This window comes from Rhineura floridana, chromosome 6, assembly GCF_030035675.1.
Source record: "Rhineura floridana isolate rRhiFlo1 chromosome 6, rRhiFlo1.hap2, whole genome shotgun sequence".
Classification (NCBI taxonomy): Eukaryota; Metazoa; Chordata; class Lepidosauria; order Squamata; family Rhineuridae; genus Rhineura; species Rhineura floridana.
In genome coordinates this window covers 74,684,202-74,709,708 of record NC_084485.1, presented here as the reverse complement: position 1 = coordinate 74,709,708, position 25,507 = coordinate 74,684,202, and the positions used below count along the sequence as shown (strand labels likewise).

The 25,507-nt window shown below is 41.6% G+C and overlaps 1 protein-coding gene across 3 annotated transcripts in view; it reads left to right on the top strand.

Moving 5' to 3' along the window:
• Positions 1-25,507, top strand: part of ITPR3 (inositol 1,4,5-trisphosphate receptor type 3) — a 150,007-nt gene that overhangs the window by 10,783 nt on the left and 113,717 nt on the right. For all 3 annotated transcript variants that reach the window (XM_061632412.1, XM_061632411.1, XM_061632414.1), the window contains exon 2: positions 24,514-24,584. In XM_061632412.1, the coding sequence (XP_061488396.1) occupies positions 24,514-24,584 (71 nt within the window). The remainder of the gene's footprint in view (positions 1-24,513; positions 24,585-25,507) is intronic.

Here is a 25,507-nt window from a genome sequence, read left to right as displayed (position 1 = left end):
TTTTCGCTTCGTTGAACTTCCTTCCGGTATCACTTCATAAGGGATCAATGTTTGCTATTTGTGATAAATACTGATTCAGTTTTTCTGCAAAAATATTGATATTAATATTGATATTTTCAAAAATGTTATTTTTCACATTTTTTGAAAAAAATTGATGTTTCCTTAAAATATCAATATTAATATTGATATTGGGAAGAAAAATTGATAAGATCTGCTTCAGCTGCAGAAAAATGCTAGAAAAAACTGATCTGCAAGGACAAAAAATGGGAATAAATAGGAAATCCAGTGTCTAATTTGAATTTTGCAAAATTCGAGCACGTCTAATGTAGATCATGTGAAGTTAAGCCCACTCCTGTTATAGAGTGTGGTTTGGATAGCACACACATAGCTTAAACAAATGATGTAAACACAAATTATTTGAATTAAAAATTCTTATCTCATAAACCGCAAATGTGCATTCCATCAGGGCAGGAGTACTTCTGCTTATTGTGAAGAATGGTGCATGCAAACAGTAAGTCTGAAAGTGAGCATGACTATGTGCTGTGACTGCACTCTGACCTGGTTGAAGAGGAAGGGCTTTGAGTAAACATTGCTGTATAAGTGACTGCTATTTAGTTTTCAATCACACCTTTAGATAAGTATTATTGTGGTTGCAGGTGGATTTGAAGGGTGAGGCTCCACGGAACAGTACTTGGTATGCCAGAAAGAGCAGTAGAAAATCGATGTGATGTGAAATTTCATTCTGTGTAACAATTACACAGTAACATGGCTGTTGTAGTCATTTTTCCATATAGTTACTCTTGTAGTATTAAGAAAGAACGTGGTCCATTTCAGTTGGCTGCTAGGGAGGTAAATGCTCAGGGCATTGAAGAGGAAATAATACAAGTATTTCCTTATTATGAGTGATCAATATCTAATGTTCTCTGGTGTCTGACCTAAGGACCAAAACAGAGATGCCTTGTTTATAAAAACATAAGAAGAGCCTGCTGGAGCAGATCAGTGGTCCATCAAGTCCAGCATCCTGTTCTCATAGTGGCCAACTAGATGCCTAAGAGAAGTCCACAAGCTGGACCTCAGGGCAAGAGCACTCTCCGCTCCTGTAGTTCTCAGCCACTGGTATTTAGAAGCATACTGCCTTTGACCATGGAGATCGAGTATAGCCTTTGTGGCTAGTAGCTATTGATAGCCTTATTCTCCATGAATTTGCCTAAATCTTCTTTTTAAACCACCCAAGCTGGTGACCATCACTGCCTCCTCTGGGGAAAAAATCCAAAGTTTAATGATGCACTGTGTGAAGAAGTACTTTATTTGGTCAGTCCTGAATCCTCCAATATTCAGCTTCATTGGATGTCCACAAGGTCTAATATTATAAGAGAGGGAGAAAAACCTTTTTCTGCCCACTTTCAATATGCCATGCATAATTTTATTCACTTCTGTCGTGTTGCCTGTTACTTGCCTTTTCTCTAAACTAAAAAGCCTCAAATACTGCAACCTTTCCTTGTAGGGAGCTGCTCCATCCTCTTGATCATATTGGTTGCCCTTTCTCTGAACCTTTTCCAATTCTACAATATCCTTTTGATGTGAGACAATCAAAACTATACACCGTATTCCAAGTGTGGTTGCACCGTAGATTTGTATAATGGCATTATGATACTGGCAATTCTATTTTCAATTCCTTTCCTAATGATCCCTAACATGGAATTTTCCTTTTTCACAGCTATTGCACAGTGGGTTGACATCTTCATTGAGCTATCCACTATGACCCCAAGGTCTCGTTACTGGTCAGTCACTGCCAGTTCAGACCCCAGGAGCATATTATTATATATATTATATTTATTAGATTTATATCCCGCCCTTCCTCCTAGTAGGAGCTCAGGGTGGCATATATCTGATACTAAGATTTTTTTCTCCAATATGCATAACTTTACTCTTGTTTACATTGAACTGCATTTGCTGTTTTACCACTCATTCACTCAGATTGGAGAGGTCATTTTGGAGCTCTTCACAATCCCTTTTTTTAACAACCCTAACAATTTAGTATCATCAGCAAACTTGTCTACCTCACTGCGCACTCCTAACTCTAGATCATTTATGTACAAGTGAAAAAGCACAGGTCCCACTACCAATCCTTGGGGGACGCCACTTTCTACATCCCTCCATTGGGAGAACTGTCCATTTATTCCTACATGTGCTGACCGGTTTGGCTATAAAGTAGGGATTGGGTGTTAACTTCTAACATGAAGCATAGTGCATGGGTGATGGGAACAAAAGCCACATCCTTCCTTCCTCTCACCACCCTCCTACTTTAAGATGCTTTCCCCCAGCTGGGCTCAGATACCGGAAGTGAGCCAAGGGGGAAAAAATCTTAAAGCAGTAGAGCATGGAATAGTAAATGCATTATATTTAAACTTTAATAGTTAACTCTTTCTTACCTCCACTGATATGTTAGAATCTAATATCACCCTTTATATACCCATTTAATCACTGTCCTCTGCACGTGAGGGCTTCCTGCAGCACCATCTTATCAGGAGGTCTGTTCCACACAATATAGCCCTGATTGAACTGTAGGGTTGTGGCACTTACCCTTTGGAATTTCCTCCCCTTAAATATTAGGCAGGCACCATCTCTGTTGTCTCTTCTGCACCTACTGAAGCCCTTCTCCTTGCAAGAAGCCTTTTGTTATCACTTGTGTGTTTGCTGCCATGGGCTCCTTTGGGAGGAAGGGCAGGATATACATTTAATAAATAAAGTAATGATTTCCGGGCTCTCAAAGTGTACACATGCTTTTGGACTATATGTGTGCTCTGAAGCAAAGTTTTATATATACAGATGGTTAAACTGGGCATTGATGGCTGCACTCTTTTTTTGGGGGGGTAAGTTCATGTTTTGGGCACAGATATTTTGTACAGTAGCCCTGGCACCTTGAATGCATGCTAGTGTTTACTGCAATCAGTATTTTTCATAAGATCATCAGAATGGTCTTAACTAGGTCAGAGTTCTTTGTCCATCTGTAGATGTGGTTTGGACACTGTCTGTAGAGGAACAAGTGGCTGTTTGAATCCAAACCACACCTACAAATTGACTTCAAAGGGACTTGATGTAACCATTGACCAGTGATTGCTAGTTACAGTGAACGCCTTTGAGTTTTAACAAGTGTATGGCCCTGCACACCAGTCAAAGTCAGCCCATGGGGGTGCGGGAATGATGGATCTGGCATACTGGCTGGATCCAGTTCCCCAGCCCTGATTTAACATGATACATCTTCTCTGATCATGTCCTAAGCCTAAGAAGAAGTATATAACAGAACATCACAGAATATTTACTGGAGCACAACAGTCCTTGAGAATTGCTCACAGCAATTTAAAGTGAATCTGCACACCTAATTGCAGCAATAGGTTGCTGATTTGAATGTGTAAACTTGTCATCTCTTGATGAGTGATGATGGCTCATTTGTTCTTACTTTCACAGGCAATTATTCAACAGGAGCCCTCCCCCCCCCAACATATCTGCCTTCACTTGAATACAGGGGAGGGGGAATGGGAGGATGGGATTACACTTGGTCTCCTTGCTTCAGATCTCAGTGTTCTTGGTAAAAGGTGCAAATAGAGCCTGCATGTTTACAAACAGATGCATATAGGCTGTGTGCATGTACAAGACCTTTGCCTTTTGCAGAGTTCCCAGTTGTATGGAGAGAGACTATGCGTGCACAGCTTGGATGCTGTGGGCTCTGTTCAACTAATGCTCACATGGTGGGAGTGGGGGGCAGTGGGTACGATCCCATTCCTCTCTTCCATGCTTTCATTGAACACAGGAAAACAGCTAGAAAGGAAAACACTAAAAGGAAATAAGCATGTCCTGGGCTATGTTAGCACTTGCCTCACAGCTTGACTCAGAATAGACTGAATTATGAATTCTGTTTAAGAGTCGGTTCATAAATGCATGTGCATCATTTGGGAACACATTAGCCATTACAAGAAATGCTTTGCAGGATCAGTCAAAATTCTGTTTTCAGCAATGGTCACTTGGATGCCTTTGGCTGCAAGCAGGGCATACAGAGGAGATGGTCTGTCTTTGTCCTCAGCATTTGGTACTTTATAGAATAGTAGAATTGGAAAGGGCCTATAAGGCCATCCAGTCTAACCCCCTTCTCAATGCTGGCATTTGTATTTACTGCTGTAGATTGTGATGATGGCCAGTTGTGCAACTGGTTTCAAAGAAGGGCTAGACCAGCCTTCCTCAATGTTGTTGTCCCCTCTTGATGTTGTTGGACTACAAGTCCAATCTGGCCCAGCCAGCATGGCCAATGATCAGGACTGATGGCAGTTGTAGTCCAAAACATATGGAGGACAGCAGGTTGTGGAATGCTGGGCTAAGGCAGACATCAATGGCAATTAAAAAGGATGAGTTCAGACATGCATGCTCATCACTTTCGATGGCAGCACTGAAAAAATGATTTAAATGGAGCATCATGGTGCATTAGCTTAAGCACAATGGTTTTCAGTGGAGGCAGCTCATGTGTTCAGCTATGAGTCATCATGAGACGAGACATATCTTGGTGTGTCTTTGCAATCCATAGAATTTTGCGTGTCATAGCTCTGAAGTGAGTCTTTTAGGCTGGGCTAAGACAAAACAGATTAAAGATGGAAGCTGATCAAAAGTTGTAGAATATGGATTCTGATGGGGGATGTGTTAAAAGCAGAGCTTGGAAAAGTTACTTTTTTAAACTACAACTCTCATCAGCCCCAGCCAGCATGGCCACTGGATTGGGCTGATGGGAGTTGTAGTTAAAAAAGTAAATTTTCCAAGCTCTGGTTAAAAGTGCTAAAAGTAACAGAGCATGTTTCTCCTCTGTGCTCTTTAGGGACGTTTTTGCAGGACAGTGTGGTTCATGGCATGTTGTTGCATTTGTAATTTTCATATCACAGTTCCATTCTAGTGAAATTTCCATAGCTTACTGCCTTATATCTAGGGTGGCCAGATGTGAAAAGGGACAAGGCTGCTGTATCTTTAACAGTTGTACAGAAGATAGAATTTCAGCAGCTATAGCTCTATAAAATTAGCACTGCTGAGGTGCAGTGTGCTGCCCCAGATAGGTGACCTGAAGGGGGAAATACCAAAGGAACTATCCCTTTGGGTAGCATCATCATGGTTGCAGTGAGGGCAAGGGTGAAGTTAGGTTGGTGTGTTTTTTCTTTGTGTGTGTGTGGGGTGGTGTGCCTTTTTCGGTGGGTTAGAAATGTCTCACTCATTGGTGAGAGGGAAAAGTACCAAGGGGTGGGGGTGCAATTCCACCTGTCCTTGGATGAGAGTTTTGGGTGGGAGCCAGTGACCTGGATGAGAGCTGGATACTTGCCTAGGACAGTACATCTGTGTAATTAATGGGTGGCAACGACAATTTATTTTGCTATCATTCAGGAAGTGCTGGGAGGCAGGGCGGGTGAAGAGGGATGGGGTGGTACTCCAGATGGAGATGGGTAGGAGATGGGATAGTGAGCAGTGGGAAGGATATGGTTGGACGGGGTGGGGAAGGGGCTGGATTGCTGCGGACTGTTTCTCACTCCAATCCTCCTTTTACCTCGCAAGTACTTGGTGGGCAGCCTACTGAGTCACATCCCTGAGCCTTAAGCCATTTTCCAACTGTGTTGCTATATTTTTGGTGTTTTTTTTGTTTTGTCTGGTATTGTAGTTGTAGTTTCATTGTGTGTGTTTGCTGTTTTTTTGGTAAACTGTATAGACTCAGTTCTGGCATTAAGCAGCATATAAATTATGAAATAAATACATAAATAAAACAGTACATGTGTTTTGAATCCTAAGCACAGTTCTTTGCTGTTCAAATTGTCCCAGATTAGCATCCTGCAGGTCCATCCCAGCCTCAGCTTACTAACTGTACAACAAATGCAGGATTTCTATTTCGGTGAGTTCACAGCTGGGACAATGAAGTACTGAATGTAAGCAAGCAGTGGCCCAGCCAGGACCTGTGCTCATTAACACTGGCTAAACTTCCTTAGATTGTGATGCACTAATTGCCTGATTCTAGCGTCTAGATAAGGAATTCTGTATGGCCTAATTACAATGTTCTGAGTGCCACAGATGCTTGCTGAATATAGTATTGTATTAAATTCCATGTGTTAACTATTTCATATCTGCAACACTTGCTCATGCATGGCTCTGCAGTGGATATTTGAAGGACGTTTCAAGGAAAAACAGAAAATGCTTTCTGTTATCTTCTGACCCTGTTGCCTTTTCATTTCCGGATGCCTTAAGTTAGCTGCAAATTGACTTAACAGACCTCTACATCCAGAACACAGAATCAGGGATCACCCAATGCATAAAACAGATAAAATGTTTACTAAGAGGAAGTAACTGTCCACTTTAAAGTACTCATTGACACAGTTTCCCTCTGTCCTCCTGAGGCTTGCAGTACCCACAAAGGATTGCATTCTTGTCAATGAATGGGCTTAGAAAGGCAAACTGGGTGCCAGAAAATTGGATCTATGCACTGCTGAAAGAGAAATCATATAACTTCTCTTTTAGCAGTGTGTAGATCCTTAATGGTGCAGTCCTATATATGACGACTCAGAAGTAAGTCCTGTGGAATTCAGTGGGCTTTCTCCCAGGTAGGTGGGCATAGTACTGTAGCCTTAGTGTACATTGATTCTCATGGCTTATCTATGGTATTCACAGAAGAACAGCTTTCAGACCATATAGGACAATATTCTACTAAACGCTGTTCTTCTGTGAATACCATAGATAAGCAACAGTCAATAATAACAACAAAGGACAATATTTATCCTTAGTACTTTTAAATATAAACAAACAATTGTCCAAATGCCATGTGAAATGTGTTCAGCAATTGTTGAGTAGTAACCTCTTTAAAACTTTTAATGCAAATTAATGGAAACTTTTATTAAAGAAAAACTAATGTACTCATGATGCTAATTTAGTTTGTTCACCCCCGCTTTGCAAAGGTAGTGAGCGCCAGTGTAGTGATTAGACTCCAGATGGGGAGACTTGAGTTCAAATCTCCATTCAGGAGGCTTATTGAAAGAGGAATGCTGAAAAAACAGTAGAGAAGGCACCTGCCTGGTATATAATGGGAGAGAATTCCAAAAGGTAGGTGCCACCACACTGAAGGTCTGATTCCAGTGTTGAGTGGAATAGTCCTCCTGATAGGATGGTATCTGCAGGATGCCCTCTGCTGCCAAATGCAGTGATCAGTTGGGTATGTAGGGGGGAGATTATATTTTAGGTATCCTGGTCTCAAGTTTTATAGGGTTTTGTACACCAAATCCAGAACCTTGAACCTAATTGGCAACTGGTGCCATTCTTTCAGCAGCAGCGTAATACAATGGCCGTATTCTGCCCCTGTGAGTGGCCGAGCTGCTGCCTTTTGCCTTAGCTGAAGTTTCCGGGCCAGCCTCAACAGCAGCCACACACACAGCTTCACATACAGTTATAAGCAAATTGAAATACAGAACATGGTAAGCACAGTATAAAGCCAGATGCCTATCGGAACTCCGTGCTTATCTTTGAAAAGTTTTTTTCTTAAGCCTTTTAGACGATACCCAGGTTTAGACTTCAGAAAATCTTGAACGGCAAGGAGTTTCATGACCGAGGGAGGGGGAGGAATGTGTTGTTTTTACTATTTATACTTGATATGCGGAGCGTGCGGGTCCCCTAGAAATTTTCCAGGGGGGCAGATGTTGCCACGAGGGGGGGACTAAAACACTGAAAGAGGGGAGCGGACTTATTTCTCACAACATTTTTGTAAACTTCCCAGAGAGCTTTTTCTATGGGGCAGTATATAAATGCAATAAATCAATCAAACGTGAAGAATAGTGTCTATGAATGCTATAAACCTAATCTTTTTTTAAAAAAAATGAACCTGGGGATTATGGTTTGTCTCATGGAGGTACCTTCCTGCTCCCCCCCCTATCCCCAGTGTGGACAGCCCTGGTATGGAGGGCATGATTACTAGGTGCCCCCTGAGGAATTATAGATCAGGAGATAATAGTCCATAAGGAATTTGTCATCCATACTTTAGTCATCACTGTTTTTATCTTTGCAAAGTGAATATTGATGACTCATATCACTGGAATCATAGATGTCTTTGTTTCACATCCTTTTATTGTTCAAGATTATTCCACTCTGTCACTATAATAAAAGAAGGAAATAAAGCTGTCCGTGTTTGGTTTTTTCCAGAGTGTTGGTAATGTTGAGAGGAGAACTGTCTGGCGCTACCCCCCAATGCCAAAGTAGCTGTGCCTACTCCAAGGAAGTGGGCTGCTATACTTCTACTATACTCTTCTAGCTGGTAAATGATTATCCTCAGAAATTATACATGTAGTATAAACAATATAATAAGACATATCAATTATTATATACTGTTTTGAAGTGTTTACAGCCTTTCACATGTATTATCATGGTAAACTTCATGACAACCTGGTGAGGTGGATCCAACCAATGTTGGGCTATAAAAGTTCTGTTGCTTGTGAGTTAGGGTTGGATTTTGGAGAGGGACAAACTTCAGTAGACGTTTCTGGCTGGCAGAATGCAAACTTCATTTATTACTGTGTGTATGTATTTTGCTAGTGTTCTCTAGCACTTGCTGTGCTTGCTGTTGAGTTAACAGTGTGTTTCTGAAGGGCAGTTAAGATTCAGTGTTTTGTGGAGCCAGCTCCCAAGATTCATCTCCCCTCCCCAATGAAATCAATAGGATTTATGCCTAAATATGAAGAAACGTGTGATAGCTTCAGGATAGGCAGGGCTTTAAGTTCTGTTGGAGACAAAAAGGATGTGTGGCATATACACGTTCACCCTTCCCTGTCCCATATCTTAATTATTTGTTCTCCTTCCACCCTCTGCTACAGATGGGCAGTGGAGAGAAGGTTTTGGAGGAAATGTGTGTCCGTAAGGAACCTGGGGAAAAGCTGATAAGGTTGGGAGGGGCACACCCATGCAGACTAATTGCAGCTTTCATTTTTATAACATGAATATATATGTCATCCTAGCTTTTAAAATCAATAATTAAGACTAGAGATACTGCCCTTTAATAATAAAATAAATAAATAAGCCCTGAAGCCAACAAATAAATATGTACACAGAGTCTGGATGTTAAAATTATGGCTGGGTGGTTTAACAACTGGCCATGTGGCAACTCTAACTCACATGCATCATATCTAGCTGTACTAGGACATCTCAGAAATAACAGGAACTGCTCCTTGATGTATGGACAAAAGCAACACAGCCATGGAGGTCCAGTGTCCTATCAACCCTGGCAATCTTTCCAGAGTATATTCTGCTTTTTAGTTATTTTAATTAGAATTTGGTTACATGTTGAAATGAATGGTGTAGGATGCTCATTGGAAAGCAGCGGATGCAACATTAGTCTATTTTGGAAATAAGTCCTATTAGTTGTTGCAGATCTTACTATGTGGCTGTGAAAGAATGCAACAAATTGTGTTGCTGGGATGGGAAGAGGCAGGGCCAGCGCCAGGCATGACTGGGTCGTTGGGCACCAGCCTGCCTGTGGCCTGCATCTCCTGCCCACATGTCCCACCTACCTCTCCCATTGCAGTAAATGCTGTGCATGCTGTGCGCACATTCCTACTATCAACCAAGATGGCAGCAGGGGCGTCATCCCTTAGGGAAGCCTCGGCCACCATCTTGGTTGATGGTAGGTATCTGTGAGCAGCCACACAGCAGTCACTGCAACAAGAGAGGTAGATGGGGTGTGCAGGTAGGCGTCACGGGCCTGCACGGTCTGTATAAGGGGGTGTCTGGGAGCTCCCTCTCTGCTGTCTGTGGCAGGGTTGGGAGCTGGTGCTGCAGTGGATCGTGGAACGGGAGCGCTAACCTCCCACCCTAAGGAGGGGCTCTTTAGGGGCCCCTCTGGCCCGCTCTGGTGCCGGCCTTGGGAAGAGGTTGTGGAATAATGTGGAAGGTACCAAAAGAGTAAATTGAATGGGTACATTGACAGCAAGGAGGCTACAGAAATTGTGCACGAAAGCAAGAACAGCTTGGATGATAAACAGAACAACTGGTTTCTGGGTGAAGAAAGCGACTGATAGGAAGGACAGGAGAACATTGGGAACGTTCCTGCCATTCTGTTTTGTCCATGGCCCACTTCATATTGCCCCCTTCCTCTTAATCCATCTTCCGTCTCTATTTTCTCATTCCAAAAGTGAAGCTGGGAACAGCAATATTGAATCTTAGGAAATAAATCCTTATCTCTACATGGTAGGCAGAATTTTATAATCTCCCTCCTTCATATGTCACATGTCAGACATCTTACTCACTCATCTTTTTCCTGCAGATATATTTATTTCTCTTATACTGCTTGATTCTGAGAAAGCCGTAAGCAGTTTACATATAGATATAGATATACAACACACTTTTATTCTTTTATTATTTAGACTGACATCCTGCTCGTTGTCACTTTTGTGATCCCAGAGCAGGCAATAACAATTTAAAAATTATAACAAAATTAAAGTCAACAATTTATGAGAAAATACAATGTAAATCAGCAGCAAGCAGCAGTGATCGGAACCTACCCCAACAAAGAACAGCAGTAAATGCTAAACCTTCTTCAACTGCATTATAACAGCAGGTACATTCATCAAAATATCTCCCATCAATCCCCACTAAAAGCATGGGAGAATAAGTATGTTTTTAGATTGGTGTTGAAAAATGGTGAAACACAATGCGGATTGTAATTCAGAAAGGAGGAAGTTCCATGGCCGGGATGCTATGATGGAAAAGGCCCTGTTTAAGGGTCACCACACAATTGTCTCACTCCTTAGTGGAATCACAAGAAGGGCATCTCCTGCAGATCTTAACATCCAGATAGGATAATAATGGAAGAGATGCTCCTTCAAGTATACAGGATCCGAGTCACTGTGCATTTTAAACACTATCAGCCCCTTAAATTGGACTTGGTAACATACAGGTGGCCAGTGCAGTGTCTTCATGACTTTGTAGGCATCTTCTCAGAAGTACAGTACTGTCCATTTGCCACTGATTCTGATATTTGTTCAGAGATATATCATCTTAGCACCTGGCTGTCCTTGATCCGCACACAGTGCTCTCTTCACCTCTGTCAGTACTCATCATACACATGCTTGTTTCCACTGTATACACACTCTCCCCCAATTCTTGAATGTCTCATTGTCCCCAACCTTACAGAAAATATATATCACAAACATACATAAAGATAAAGATTCTGTAGTTAGCCATTCTATAGCAAGATGCTAAACTGGAGGAAGAGACTTTCACACCCACCTGAAGATGGGATTCTGTTCTCTGAGGAAACATTCCCTCCAACTGTTAGGCAAAGCTATCCAATATGGTGTCTAATGACTTATTACCAAGCACACCACCTAAAATTAATGTCCACCTTTGCTAATATAAAGGCTGCCTAGTTTCTCTTGATTCCTGTTTTCCACCTACTCAAGAACCTTGTGTGCTTCACTTAAAGATGGAGACAGGCCTGCGTTAACAGGTTGTTTTGTGGTTCCAGAGGTGAGGGGTCAGCCATTCTTGACCCCAAGAGGGCTTGGTACAGTCTGAGACCTGCATAGCACCTGAACAACCGCATTTGAATGTCTGCTGCCTCCTTCCCCATTCCATCCAGAATAGGAATTGGCTACAGGCAAACTTCAGGGCTTCAGCATCAACCAACTTTTCCCCTTCTCACACCATTTATTGCTCTAGCCCTGGTGTGGGAAATCTTTGGTCCTCCAAATGTTGCTGAGCATCAACTCCCATCAGCTCCAGTAAGCATGCCAATGACCAGTAATGATGGGAGTTGTAGTTAAGCAACCAAAGGTTCCCCACCCCTGAAGCCCAATGAAGAGTTTTAGAGAACTCAAAAGCTTACACACACTATTTTGTTTTATATATTGCCCAATATAGCCTTAAGGATTTTTTTCTTATGGGCCAACACAGCTTATTTTTTTCTGTAACTATCCCTTCTTCTACTGACTTTTCACTTGATGCCTTCCTTTTATAGGGTTACTGTGTGACAATTAGTGACAAAGCTGCCAAATGCTCAAAGTAACATTGCTTATAACACCTGTCCTTTCGAACTGTTTCTTGCAGAGGCTCAACCTTTCTTATTTGTACTGCAGGATTTGCTTTCTAACTGTCAGCATTAAAGTCATGAATTTTACCAGTTAGGCCCCTTAATCAACAACACAAACACATCCCAGGGAGAATGCCTTTCAGCAGTGCTAGCCCAAACCATTTTGCTGTCTTAAGCAGCGTCCAAATGCCCCCCCCACTGGTTGGCTGGGCTGGGCAGCATTGCTTCCCTAGTTTCCCAGTGCTGGGGTCACTGCTGGTCACCGAGAAGGAGAGGGCAAGGCAGCAGGGAGGTTGGCCATTGTCAGGAGCATCAGATTTGTTCTGCTGCTACTGCGTCTGCATCACACCATCGCCTTGAGCTCTTGGTAACCAGCAACAATCCTAGTGTTGTGAAGCCAGGCAAGCAACTCTGACCCCACTGATCATTACTGTCCCCACCCCCAAATTGGGCCTCAAAGTCTTGCTGCACCATTCAGGCACCAATTCCTGCTGGCAACTGTCCCCCCCCCCCATATTGTTGCCTAAATCAAATTGCTTTACGTTACTTTTCAGTCCCAATCCCATCTTCAAAATTCAGCAGAGCACCTCATGCCACCATCGCTCTCAAAAGATGTTTCATAATCCACATTCCTAACTGCTTTTATGAACTTCAGCTTCACTTGCCCATCCTGAGAACCCATTCTGATTGTTGAGGCATGCATACATAAACTGTTTAAGCGTGGAAAGAAGCAGAAAATGCACAAAAGTGTCATTTTAACTTTGCGCTTAAATTTAACTGTTTTGTAAGTCTTCACAAATGAAGGGCTCAGCTAGCTTACGCAAGCCTGAGGGCTGACAACAGGTAGCATGGTAGAGGAAGCAACTCAGGATTGCCTTTATTAATTAAATATATTTGAAAAGTAGAAAGTGAGATGCCACCAATGGTAAGCTTGTTGAGAAATAGGGTTTGTTCATTTTTCTTGGAAAAATCAAGTGCAAGGTGCAGTTAATCCATACACATTATTAGTCAAAATATTGGCCAGGTTCACACGTCCCAGTAAGCCAAACTATGGTTTACCAGGACTTCCTGAACATGTAGGCTCCTGGGTAGATGTCATGGCCCTGTCAGAGGACTCATCAGACGAGGATGACTCGGGAGTAACAGCAGCAGACCCAGAAGCAGCAGACCCAGAAGGAGAAATGGAGGAAACTCCTGAGAACCCAGCTCCTTCTCCCCCTCAGCTGCAGAGCACCCCAGACACAGCTGAAGCCCTTCAGCCAGACGCAGGCAGTGAACAGGAGACTCCCCCCTCACCTGCAGAACGTAGACAACAGAAGGTCAGGCAGAAGAGGGGCAGGCCTGTCCACGTAAGGCCAAAACGCTGATGGCTCACACCTGCTGACAAACCTGCTCCTTAAAAGTCAAACCTTGGCTTCAGCTTGTTGCTGACTACAACGTCAGGCGTGACCACTGTGTGTTTTCCTATCCCCTGAACCTTGACTTGGACTGATCTCTCGGCAAACTAGACCCGGACCTTCACTGACGTCTCTTCTGGATTTCTGGCTTGGCACGTAAGCTTTGAACGGCCTCTGCCCTTATCTTGCTTCCTCCTTGCTAGCCCGGCAGATTTATAGCCAAGCTGCCGGCTGAGGACTTATGGCCTAGCAATTACTAAGGAATCTCCAGCCCTGCCTGCACCCCCACCGACACTGCTGTCTCGGTGAAGAGCTGACAGTAGAATATGCAGCTGCTTTGTTCTTTCCTTGTGTTTTTTATTCCTTCCCACATGCTTAGCTAAGCCAAGGTTTGGCGTAGCATGTCGTCCGAACCTGGGCTCATGACTAAGCTCTCTCTACTCAGTAGCCACAAGCTGCAGCCAAGAACAAACCTTGGTCAGATGAACTGCCATTGTCTGCAATGACTGGCAGCGGCTCTCCAAGGTTTCAGACAGGGTACTTGAAGATGCCAGGGATTGAAACTTGGACCTTCTGCATGCAGAGCAGATGTTCTACCACTGTGCTAAGGCCCTTCACCTCGCATAGCAGTTTCATGCTGATGCTAAAGAGCATGGGATACACAATGGAATCCCATAGGGCCAAATGGTGGCCTCCCTGCACTCCTTCTAGAATCGGCCCTCCAGGTAGGAATGTAGTGATCTAAATTCCCAACTCAGTCAGCCTACCCAGAAGGATGCCATGGTCAATGGTATGAAAAGCTACAGAGGTGCTCAGGAGAACAAGCAGAATTGCACCCCCCTGTCCTTCCATCAAGGCCACAAAGACTGTTTCCACACTGAAATCAGGAAGAAAAGGAGTGGGTGGGCACTAACAAGAGGAGAGGTTTGACCTCTAAGGTGAGCACAACAATTTTATTAATTAGGATATAAATGTGTTTCAAGAAAACCCTCACAGTGTTTTGGGCCTAATTAATAATTTTCAGCACACCTTAGAGATTATCTCTTCTGAAGCTGCGTTGAAATACATCTAGATCAGGGGTAGCCAATGTGGTGTCGTCCAGATTTTGCTGGTCTACACCTCCCATCATTCTTGACCAAAGGCCATGCTGGCTGGTGCTGATGGGAGTTGGAGTCCTGTGACATCTGGAGGGTATCATACTGGCTATCCTTGATCTAGATAATTAGTCTCATCCAGCAGTACTTGGAGTTGAGCGGCAACTATCATCTCGAACACCGTGCCCAGAAAAACAGCCATAAGAAATTAAAATCAGGCTCCATGTGGTTGCTGCAAGATGCAGATAAGCTCTTAGAGTTCAATGAAGTGTTAAGCTGTTGGCTGTCAGCACAAGGACTTCTCCCTGTGCAATGGAATGTTCTTCGCCTCTCATCCCCCTGAAAGCCCCCGAAATCTGTTATAGGGATTCTCCCAACTCTCTGGAGCAGATTTGGGGATGGCTCAGGGCACATGCGGTGGGGGAGGGAAAGAAGGGGGACATCCCATTATGCTAGCACTAATCTTTGTGGTAGTGCAATTATTTAGTTCAAGACTGCCCTTAGATACCATTATACAATGGGAATCAAGAAAGTATGAAAATGTACTTAAAGCGTTTATATACTACTTTTATATTTTGTGTATGAATTATTAGTTGTATTCTTCCTTTCTACACATGGTACTCAAGGCAGCCAACAATATTTATCTGTTAAATATTAGTATTAAAATATCCAAAGTGATTTACATTTTCAGCACAAAACCTTAATAATAAAACAGGCTAAGATACAAAAACCCAACAAATGAAACAAGTCAAATATACTGTGATAGTCTAATGTATAAGGTGCCCCCTACCAGCCTATACAGAAACATTTTGGTCTGGGATTTATAATTTCATTGCAGATCAGTGTTTTAAATGTTTCAGATGATTTTAAATATATTGTCCCTAATATAGAAGGTGGTCTATGCACCAAACAGCTTTTAAATATTAAGATATCCAAGGCATATTATATTACTTACTCCTTGTCTCAGCAGAATGAAAACTGGTATTATGTAAGTGTTTCGTAATTATGTTCTGTTTCCAGCAAGATTGGTGTTAGACTGAAGCTGCTTTGTTAGCTTCACTGGGATAATATGTTAGAATTACACTGGGACTCAGAAATGAGAGTCTGTCACCTTTTGCTGAATCTTATCTGATGTTTGCTTCCTTGCACCTCTAATTCCCACGTTATTGCCTCGTTTTCTTATCACATCAGATCCTCAGGTAGGAATGGAAAGATCTGTCAATTTCTATTCTCTCAGTTTCTCATTTTTCCAGTGTTAAATTCAGTTCTCCACATTTCTGCAGTAATTTGCAATTTTTAAAAAAATCCTCATGAAAATTCTTCAGCATTTTAGTGAGAGTTTCTCCTAATAAACACATTTTTCTATGAAGTTTTGACTAATGTACACATTTTTGCATGCAATTTCTCCCACTATAATGCATTTTTGGTATGCTATTTTCACTAATGTATGCACTTTATGCACATTTTCCCCTAACACATACATTATTGTAAACATTGGTTGGCAAGAGAACTGCATTGCAAAATTCGGGTAAGTGAATTTCAAAGGGTGGCAGTGTTTTGGCTCTCATATTGTTTCATATTGTGCAAATGTGATAGATTCAGCTTTAAATGTGATCTGAATTGAATTTCTGTCCCACCTGTAGCCTCAGAGGTTGGGCTGCATCCACACACCATACATTTGAGGCACATGACTTCCTCCCAAAAAACCTGGGAAATGTAGCTAGTTAAGAGTGTTGGGAGGATTCTTTAGGGAGAAACCATGTGTAAATGTATGGTGTGTACATACCCTGAGTGAATGAGAGAATACAACTTCCAGTTGGCAAAGCAAGAGAAGGGAATGCTCTCCTCAGATTGTGAGAACAGTTCAGAGGACAGAAACGGGTTCTTGTACAGTCGTCATAATTTGAAGTAGCTCTCTTGAAGTAAGAGACTTTATCTTGTCCATTTTTCTCACTGAAGAGGCAAACAGTGTGTGGTTTCTGGGTTTGTTCCAAAGTACTCAAGAGGCTATTGCTGTTAAGTTCTTGCATCTATTTCTCCACTCTTAGTTGTTTTCCAAGCTCTTGTGATAAAAGACTGGCTGGTCCTTTGCATGACAGAGAGGTGGGCAGCTTCTCAATAAGTGAGTGAGTTAGTTAACTGCACATATATCCCACTTTTCCTTTAGGGAAGTCAAGTTGATATATGCGAAGTTGCCTTTGAAGACAGTTTGGAAACTTCAACTGGCACAAATTGCAACAGCAAAAATGTTCATTTGCACAGCTGCCAGGACCATATAACACCGGTCCTAAAACCTAGCATCAGTTACATCTTTGTTTAGTACAGTTCAAAACAGTATTGTTGTTGAGGTTTTTTTACCTTTAAAGGGCTACCCATTCTAGGCCTAATGGTAGGAACTCCTCCTTGCGCATTCCCTCCCTTTTCCCCCACAGCAGCCCTGTGGACAGCCTTTCTTGTCAGATGCGACAGCCACATTTCTAGGTGGGGCATTTTGGCAGGGGGAGGAGCATAGCACCAGTCAGTCCCCCTCCCCTCACTGGTGGAGAGGATGTGAGGGCCAAGCCCAGGGAAGGGAAAGGCAGTGACCTTCCTTCTCACTCCTCCTCCATGCAGAGTGTGTGTTAAGCTTATGTAAAGATCAAGCTAACAGGAAATATAGTATGAACACCAGGAATGAAATGACTGGCATATTTTTTGTTTCATAAGAAAAAAGGATGTAAAACTAAGACATTGAAAACTAGTGTAGAGCATGATTTTTCAAAAAATCAGTTTAAATCTTGTATCATGACAACACTAGTACAAAAAAAACAGATTTAGAAACAAAGTAAGAGCACATTACAATGCAACCACAGTCAAGCATTTAGGGAAAGTAGTGTTGAGACCAATATGCATAACTTTCCTTTTGAAGTCTTTAACTTTGTAAAACATTTACTGCATGATAAATTTCCTTTGTTAAACTTATAAAAATGCTTGCTAAACATGGAATAAAACTTTCTGAATGGTAGGTTCATAACACACCTTTCCAGAGAGAGAAAAAGCTTCATGCTGAGCTGCATGCATTGGGAAAATCAGAAATTATGCCTGTTAGGTGGCCAGCCAGCCAACTAACTGTGGTGTGCACAGCAGTGTTTCTATTCCTCTAGGGCTTTTTTCATCCTTTACCGTCAAGAACTCAAGAAAAAGAAGAAAAACGCTGTGCAATGTTAAATGCCATTGTGTGGCCATTTTGTAACAATGTTTTCTAAATTTTGTACAACAGAGAACTATGAACACTTTTTAAATAAAAAGTGCCATGACTTGTCTGGAGGCTTTTGTTGTGTACTCTCCCTGCCTTATTCGCTGAATTTTTCAGAAGGTCCTATTCTTAAATTGCTTCTGTTCTTAAAACAAGCAGTCATTCTTTAAATGGAGGCTGTTATTGTCTGTCATATAACAAATTAAAAATATAATTTTTTAAAAAATCCTAGGGGAAGGGGCAAAACACAGCTCTAAGGAGGCAGTCCACCCATTTGCCCCACCCTGGCTACAGGGCTAACCCACAGTATATTGAGATTATCAGAAGAGACTCTCATATGAGTGCCCTTGCCATCTGAAGTATTGTGGCTAAGTACAAGATCTATTCTAGAGCCTTGGGAGTCAAACCATTGGTCCATCAAGCTCAGTATTGTCTACACCAACATTTCCCAACTAGTGGGCCGCCTGATGTTGTTGCACCACAATTCCCATCTTTCCTGACCATTGGCAATGCTGGCTGAGGCTGATGGGAGTTGTGGTCTAACAACATCTGGTGGCCCACTAGTTGGGAAAGGCTGGTCTACACTGATTGGCAGCAGCTTTACAGGGTTTCAAATATGGGAGATTCCCGGATGCTGAGGACTGAACCAGGGATTTTTTTGTATGCAAAGGCTGTGCCACTGTATGCAAAGGAGATGCTGTACCTTCTACATAGTGGTCTACCAGCTGCTGAACTCCCAGCCCAAGGAACACAGAAAACTGCCTTATATTGAGTCAGTCCCTTGGTCTATCTACCTTAGTACTGTCTACACTGACTGGCAGCAGCTCTCCAGACTTTTAGGCATGCAACATTCCCAGCCCATTCTGGATATGCTGAGGATTGAAACTGGGACCTTCTGCATGCAAGGCAGATGCTCTGCTACTGAACTGTGGTCCTTCCCCAAGTTGATATATGTTCACATGGTATCCCTACTGGTTTTCTAGTGGCAGGTGAAAGCCTTTTTATTTCAGAAAGCTCTTAATCAAATTAGGTATTTACGCTGGAATCTTAAGAACATTTGTTCCTAACCCCTTTAACAAGAAAATGCTCTACAACATTATAAAATCACTTTGCCTTTGTTTGGGACATAGGGTGGTATTCAGTGCTAGTGCTCTACAGAGTAGATCTATTTAAGTTAATAAACATGAATAACTTAGGGCCCTTAATTTCAGTGAGTCTACTCTGGGTAGGATTTAGTTGAATACCACCCATGCTATCTAACTGGGATGTCTATATCCGTATCCTTTAAGATTGTTTCATAAGTGACTATTAAATTGGATTTTGCATTTCTCAGGTCTGTAATTTGATTGGAAAACTGATCTTGACTAGAATGTTCTTTTGATCTGAAAATAGCTGTCTGTCTTTTTCTGTCCTGCATTAACAGACACACCCCAGACTAAACGCTGTTCTCAGTGTCACTTGTGGAAATGCTGCTTGGTGGTACTGGTGGCAGGAGATGATTTTGAGTGGAAAAACAGTCGGGTGAAAAGGTTAAACAAGTCTTCCTCCTTTTGCCGTCTCCATGTCTGCTTATGTTCTTTTAAAAAATGGGGGGGGGGGAATGCTTGCGACTGAGCATCACATGTAGTTTGATTCATAGTGTCACTTGTGAAAATGCTTCACTGATCTCTTCTGCTGCTTATTTGCCAAGGTTCACTGTGGAAGTGTCAACTTGGGGAATGGGAATTAAATGAACAAAAATAATTACCTTTTGAGATGAAAGAAAAGAACACTTAAATTTGGGTGATTGTGGCGTATCGTTTTACAGAAAGCTAACGTCAACATGAATCTGGTTACCCAAGTTACATTTTAAAAAATGCCAACCAAACAATAGTAGCTGGCACACCCAAATGTGCTCTGAACTAGCAACAGTGCCAGTTGCCTGGGGATCTGCCATGACCGAATAATTATCCATCATTTTGGAATCACTTGTTTAAGACCATCTCCGGCCCAGTCACAAAGGAAAAGGATTTCCGCTATGGGTCCAACATCCATCCTGACCCTTCCTGCTGAGGATACCTTGGCATTGTTTGAATGCTTTCAATATAAAATCCAGTGTGCATTTGAAACGTTGGCTGCCTGATTAAAGTGCTTCCTTAAGCACCAGGAGCAGCTAGTTCTTTGTTTCATGGCCGCAGGAAGAGTTGGAAAGGAGACAGATGTAATGAAGTGGTCTAACAGGCAGAGCCTGATTCTCTGAAGCAACATGATCCCCTGAAGTTATCGATCAACACCCAGCTATGGATTCTGATCCTGAATCCAGCTCAAATCCCCATAGCCTCCTTTTGCAACATTGTTCCCAGTATAATGTATTGTCAGTCTGTAATATGGTGTCATATTGCTCCTGCGAAGCCAATATTGGGTGTGCGTGTGTTATTATCATTGTTTACTAATCATCTTCCACATTTGTCCCAAGGTGATGTATACAATGTAATAAAAACAGCTAAAAAATACAAAGCCGCACACAAAATAACAGAAGATTAGTTTAAAAGCAACACAAAATGGACACCTATGGCTGAGACCTATTCATCCAGCTGGGATATGTGCTTTATTAGTAAATTGGGGACCCTAAAATAAGCGTACTACCTATACTCTGGTCATGTTTCAGTTCTACATTCTAATGCATTTTTATCAAGAAATATGCCTTTCATTGATGAGGATTTGATTGCCTTTGGTTCCTCTCATGATCCTCAGGTCAAACTCCCTATCTTTGGGGAATGAGGTTGAGAATTCAGATTGAGAGAAGGAAATTCCCCCAGAGACAGCCTCAGATATCTGGGCTAACCCAGAGTCAGTTGCACAAGAGGTGCTTGCTCTGCCTGCTGCTCCTGGCTGTGGCTTACGTGTCACGATTGACCTGTACTTCTCTGGCCGAAGGTGGTTATGTTGCCCTTCTCTGACCAATGGTATCTGGTGCCCATTGGGGTTGGTGGGGCAAAAGGCAGGAAGACCAATAGTAGGTGGAGCCAGAGCTAATGACATGCAGAGTGACTCCCTGATATATTGTAGGTAAGAAGGCAGGTAGGTTGGGGACTGAGCTCTGTCATTATGGAGTCTCCAGCATGAGCACTGTGTGGGGATGTCCAGTCATTGTTGGCTAAGTACCCCTTACATACCCAGTCGATCACTGCACTCTGCAGGTGAGGGCCTCCTACAGATACTATCTTATCAGGAGGTTCGTTCTGTACAATATAGGAAATGGACCTTTAGTGTGGCAGCACCTACCCTGTGGAATTCTCTCCCTTTGAATATTAGGCAGGCACCATCTCTGCTATCTTTTTGGCACCTTTTGAAGACTTTTCTTTTTCAACGAGCCTTTTAAGTTGAGAGCTATCCCAGTCTGTGTCTATGTCAGAATTGCTTAATATGTTTTTAAATAATGTTTTAACCCTTTTAAAAAAGTTTTTAAAATGTTTTTAATGCTGTTTTGTGTTAATGTATTTTAAGATTTGTTTTTATGATGTTTTAAAGTGTTTTAGTGCCTTGTTTGTCGCCCTGGGCTCCTGCTGGGAGGAAGGGCGGGATACAAATTAATTAATTAAATAATTATAATAAGTAGCTGTAGTAACTAGGAATGCTTTTTACCAGCTTTGGCTGCTGTGCCAACTGCAACTGTTCCTAGCTCAGGATACCTTGGCTGCAGTCACCCATGTGTTGGTAACCTCAATACTGGATTACTAGAATGCTTTCTGTGTTGGGCATGATTGTATGGCCTGCATAGCAGCCTGCCTTTCATTCTCTGCTCCATTGATTAAGCACCGACAAATTTTAAACAATTAAACATTTAATTTATATGTTACATCCATTGTAGCCATAATAAAGACAGAAACATTCTTCAAAAAAAAAAAAGGGTAAAACTCATGAGAGTTATTGTAGCTCCTGAAATTGGGGAAAACTCTAGGTTTGAGTATAACGTCTGTGCTATACCATTGGTCTCTATTGATTTATGTTGACAGTGTTCTGAGTTGTGTTGCAACTTGGGAGCATACGAGTCAAAATACACTGAGGAGTTCTGTTATTGTATTATACCAAGAGGCTTGGTGGCAAGTTACCAGACCACCTTCCTCATTGTCACAGTGCAAACAGATTCTGTTGAGAAATTGGAAATAACTTTTTAATTGCATATAATGTTTATGTATTAGGTGCTGTTGCCCAAACAGACTGAATGAGGCATTGAGTAGTAACTTAAGGGAGGGGCTGTTACCAGTGGTAAAAGGCATCACAGGTTCAATTCCTGCCATCTCCACCTAAAGGAAGAGGCAGCATCATATGGTCATATCCAGACACTTACTGAGTTCCTATATTAGCTTTCTACACTGTGGAGAAAGAGCACATAGAGCAGAGGTTGCCAAACTTTTTGGACCAGAGGGCACATTTCAAATTTTGGGAGAGTGCTGGGGGCACCAGTCACAAAATGGGTACCATGGAGATGTGTCATGACACAAAATGGCTGCCTTGGGGGCTTGGCATAACACAAAATTAGAGAGTAATCATGGTGAAGCGTTCCCCATGATTGCATTTCCATACTAGAAAAGGCTTCATCTGTTGAATTTTTGCCTGCCATACAGCTGTTAAAGGCACAAGAACCCTGTTTTCTCCCATGCCAACCCTAAACCCAACCTAGGCTGATATCCTGTACCTACTTAACTGGAAGTAAGCCTCATTAAACACAAAGAGACTTACTTCTGCAAAGCAGGAGATATGCCTATGCCTGTTTGCAAAATTTTCACCTTGATGTGTAATATTTATGAGATTTTAAAAAGATACATCAAGGTACAGTGTCAGAATACCTTGATATATTTTTGATGTTTTGGATATGATTCGCTTTTGTGTTTTTTATTTATTTGACCTATGTACATTTAATTTTCTTAGGCACTTTTTTATATTTTTGTGATATTTGTTTAATTATGTTCCTTAAAATGTGGAAACTATTATTATTGTTTTTATTTTTTATTAGCAGTAGCAGTAATATTGAATATGAAATTTGTATTTTTATATAGGTCAGTGTTCTATTAACATATTCCATCTTTGCAAGGATTCCTGATAGTGCAAAGGGACTTCCCCCTCTCCTCTCCCTTATGCGTGTTCTATGCCATCCCCAAATCTGCTTCAGAGGGTTGGGGAAACCCCAAGAAAAGATTTAGGGGGTGCATGGGAGGAAGAGATGGGGGAAGTCCTGTTCTGCTAGTGGTAATCCTTACATTGATGGGACTGTGACTTAGTGTTATATAAAATATTGTTTTTTGGGTGAAATATGTAAACTACTTAGATTCTCGAAATATAAAGTCGTATACAAGTTAAATAAATCGATAAATGTATTGGACAAAGTACAGTTAGAGCAAATCCTGATTTCAGATCATGGTTTCAAGGCACACTGATTTGTGCTAACCATAGTTTGTCTGATTTGAATAGCATGGCAATTAAGGTTTTGCTAAACAACAGAAGGAAGGGGCTACATACATGAGAGGGTAAGAGGTAGCACATGAGCCTACAGCATGTTATTGATCCTTTAAACTATATACTGGGAATGTGACAGTAATTGAGCCACAGGGGTTGCAAGAGTATAGGGGAAGTTTTTGGTCATATTCCATCATCTGGGCAAGCTCTAATCTAATAATTAAGAATGACTGTAATTTCCAACATGAAAAAAAAGGAAGCATCATTCTTAGGATATTTTGGAAGTTATTATACTTAACAGAGAAGTCAACTGACACTTAGAATGAAAGTAATTATTCTCAAATGTATGGGCTGCCAGAAAGATGTTGCATCAAATAGTGCACTTTGAGTAACTCAGTGGTGTGGTAAGAGTAACCCCAGATGTTCAAAATCATGGCACAGCTTCCTCAAAGCCATGATTAGCCCAAAATCATTTTGAGATTTCAACATATAATGCAGTTTGAACCTTTTGCATTAGTTGTATTTCAGAACCATGTGGCAGAAGATAATTTTCAAGTTTAGCTCCACTACTACAAGATTCTTAACATCTGTCTTAACATCTGATCAGTTTTTAGGTTTTGTTGTGTTTGTTGTTTTAATGGGTTTGCTATAATTGGTTTTAATCGTATTGTTGTAGCTTATTTTGGATTGCTTTGCAAGGAAAGCATCTGAATAATAATTTTTTTTAAAGATTTGTTTTGTAAAAAGGGGAGTTTTTATGTATTTTTGAAAGTATATTTAGTCCCTTTGCAAAGATTTCACCTTGGTGTATATATATGCTACTTCCACTTCAGTTTCATCAACCTTTGTCAGTAACTTCTTAACAGAACAGTCCCCCTAAAGGGTTCATTGTTCACAACTACAATTTAGAATTTGTTACAGGTTTTGACTGGATCATCTACTGCAGGCTAACAAAACTAGCTAACTAATCAGATCTCTGGTTGCTTGGATACCTCTCCCCCAAATGTGTTGCTAGTGTACTGGATAATAACTTGATGTTGTATCCCCAAAATCTGACGTTAGGTCTAGTAATTTGAATGATTACCTTGAATATTTTTACAACTTTGGCAAACATAAAGCTGGAAATCACCCTGTGTCTTCTGTTCTGTACAATGCAAATTAAAATGGAATAGGAAAACAGCACAGCAGAGAAACTTTGCTGAAACCACTGAAATCATTGTAGATCAAAGTAGAATACCATTACTGAATATTTTCTTGCTTATTTTTCAGGCTGGTGGATGATCGGTGTGTGGTAGAACCAACAGCTGGTGATTTGGATAACCCACCCAAGAAGTTTCGAGGTAACAGATTAAGCAGTGAAGTCAGTTTTTTTGGTAGATCTGCTGCTTTTAGATTCCCTAGAAATAATTCTCTGTTTAGGCACTGGCTTTCAGTTTTCTACACCAGTGAGTGGCACAGCTACCACTGTTGTCAAATATAGCACCATTGGTATTAATTTGGTTGTTATTCGCAGAGTAGAAAAACTATGGGCTTACCCACACTGGAGTTTACTGTATGCTTGCAGCTGTTTACATTCCCACTTAATTTGCATTGCCCTCACACAACACCAATCTCAATGCTTTTCCTTTGTAAATTTGGGTTTGCCTGATATGGGGATGATATGATAAGTTGGGGGAAATCAGGCTCCAAACCGCCCCACTCTTGGTTGCAGACTATTTGTTTTGGTGTTTTTGGATGGGTGGGTGGATCAATCATCACTTTCTGCCTATCCTCTTTATGTGCCCACTACTTCCTGCATGCTTTCATTTCTTTTTCATCCATGTTCATTTCCAGTGCACTCCTGAAGGAAGAGCTTAGTCGTGTGTGTATACATATATATGTACAGTAATACCTCAGTTAACAAATTCTCAAGGAAGGAAGCTCCTTTTAAGGAAGGCTTTTTAAAAACTGGAACTGACCAGCTTTGCTTTGCTATAAACTTTCAAGCCTGTTCCTTTGCTTTGCTAGGATGAAACTGACCAGCATTTATCTTTGCTTTGCATTAAAGAAATCTCTTGCTTTCTTCCAGGGCTGAGGAGGGAAGGATCCAATACATTCAGAGGAGAAGGAGTGGGAGTGGGTGGGTGCTGGGTAGCCATCCTTTAAAGCCCCTGTTGAAACTGCCCCCAACATTTATGAGTGGATGTAGGAACCGATCCCTATTCTTTCCACGTTCTTCCTACCTCTGGTACAAAGTTAAAGAAGTAGTGTCCAGGAGCACATA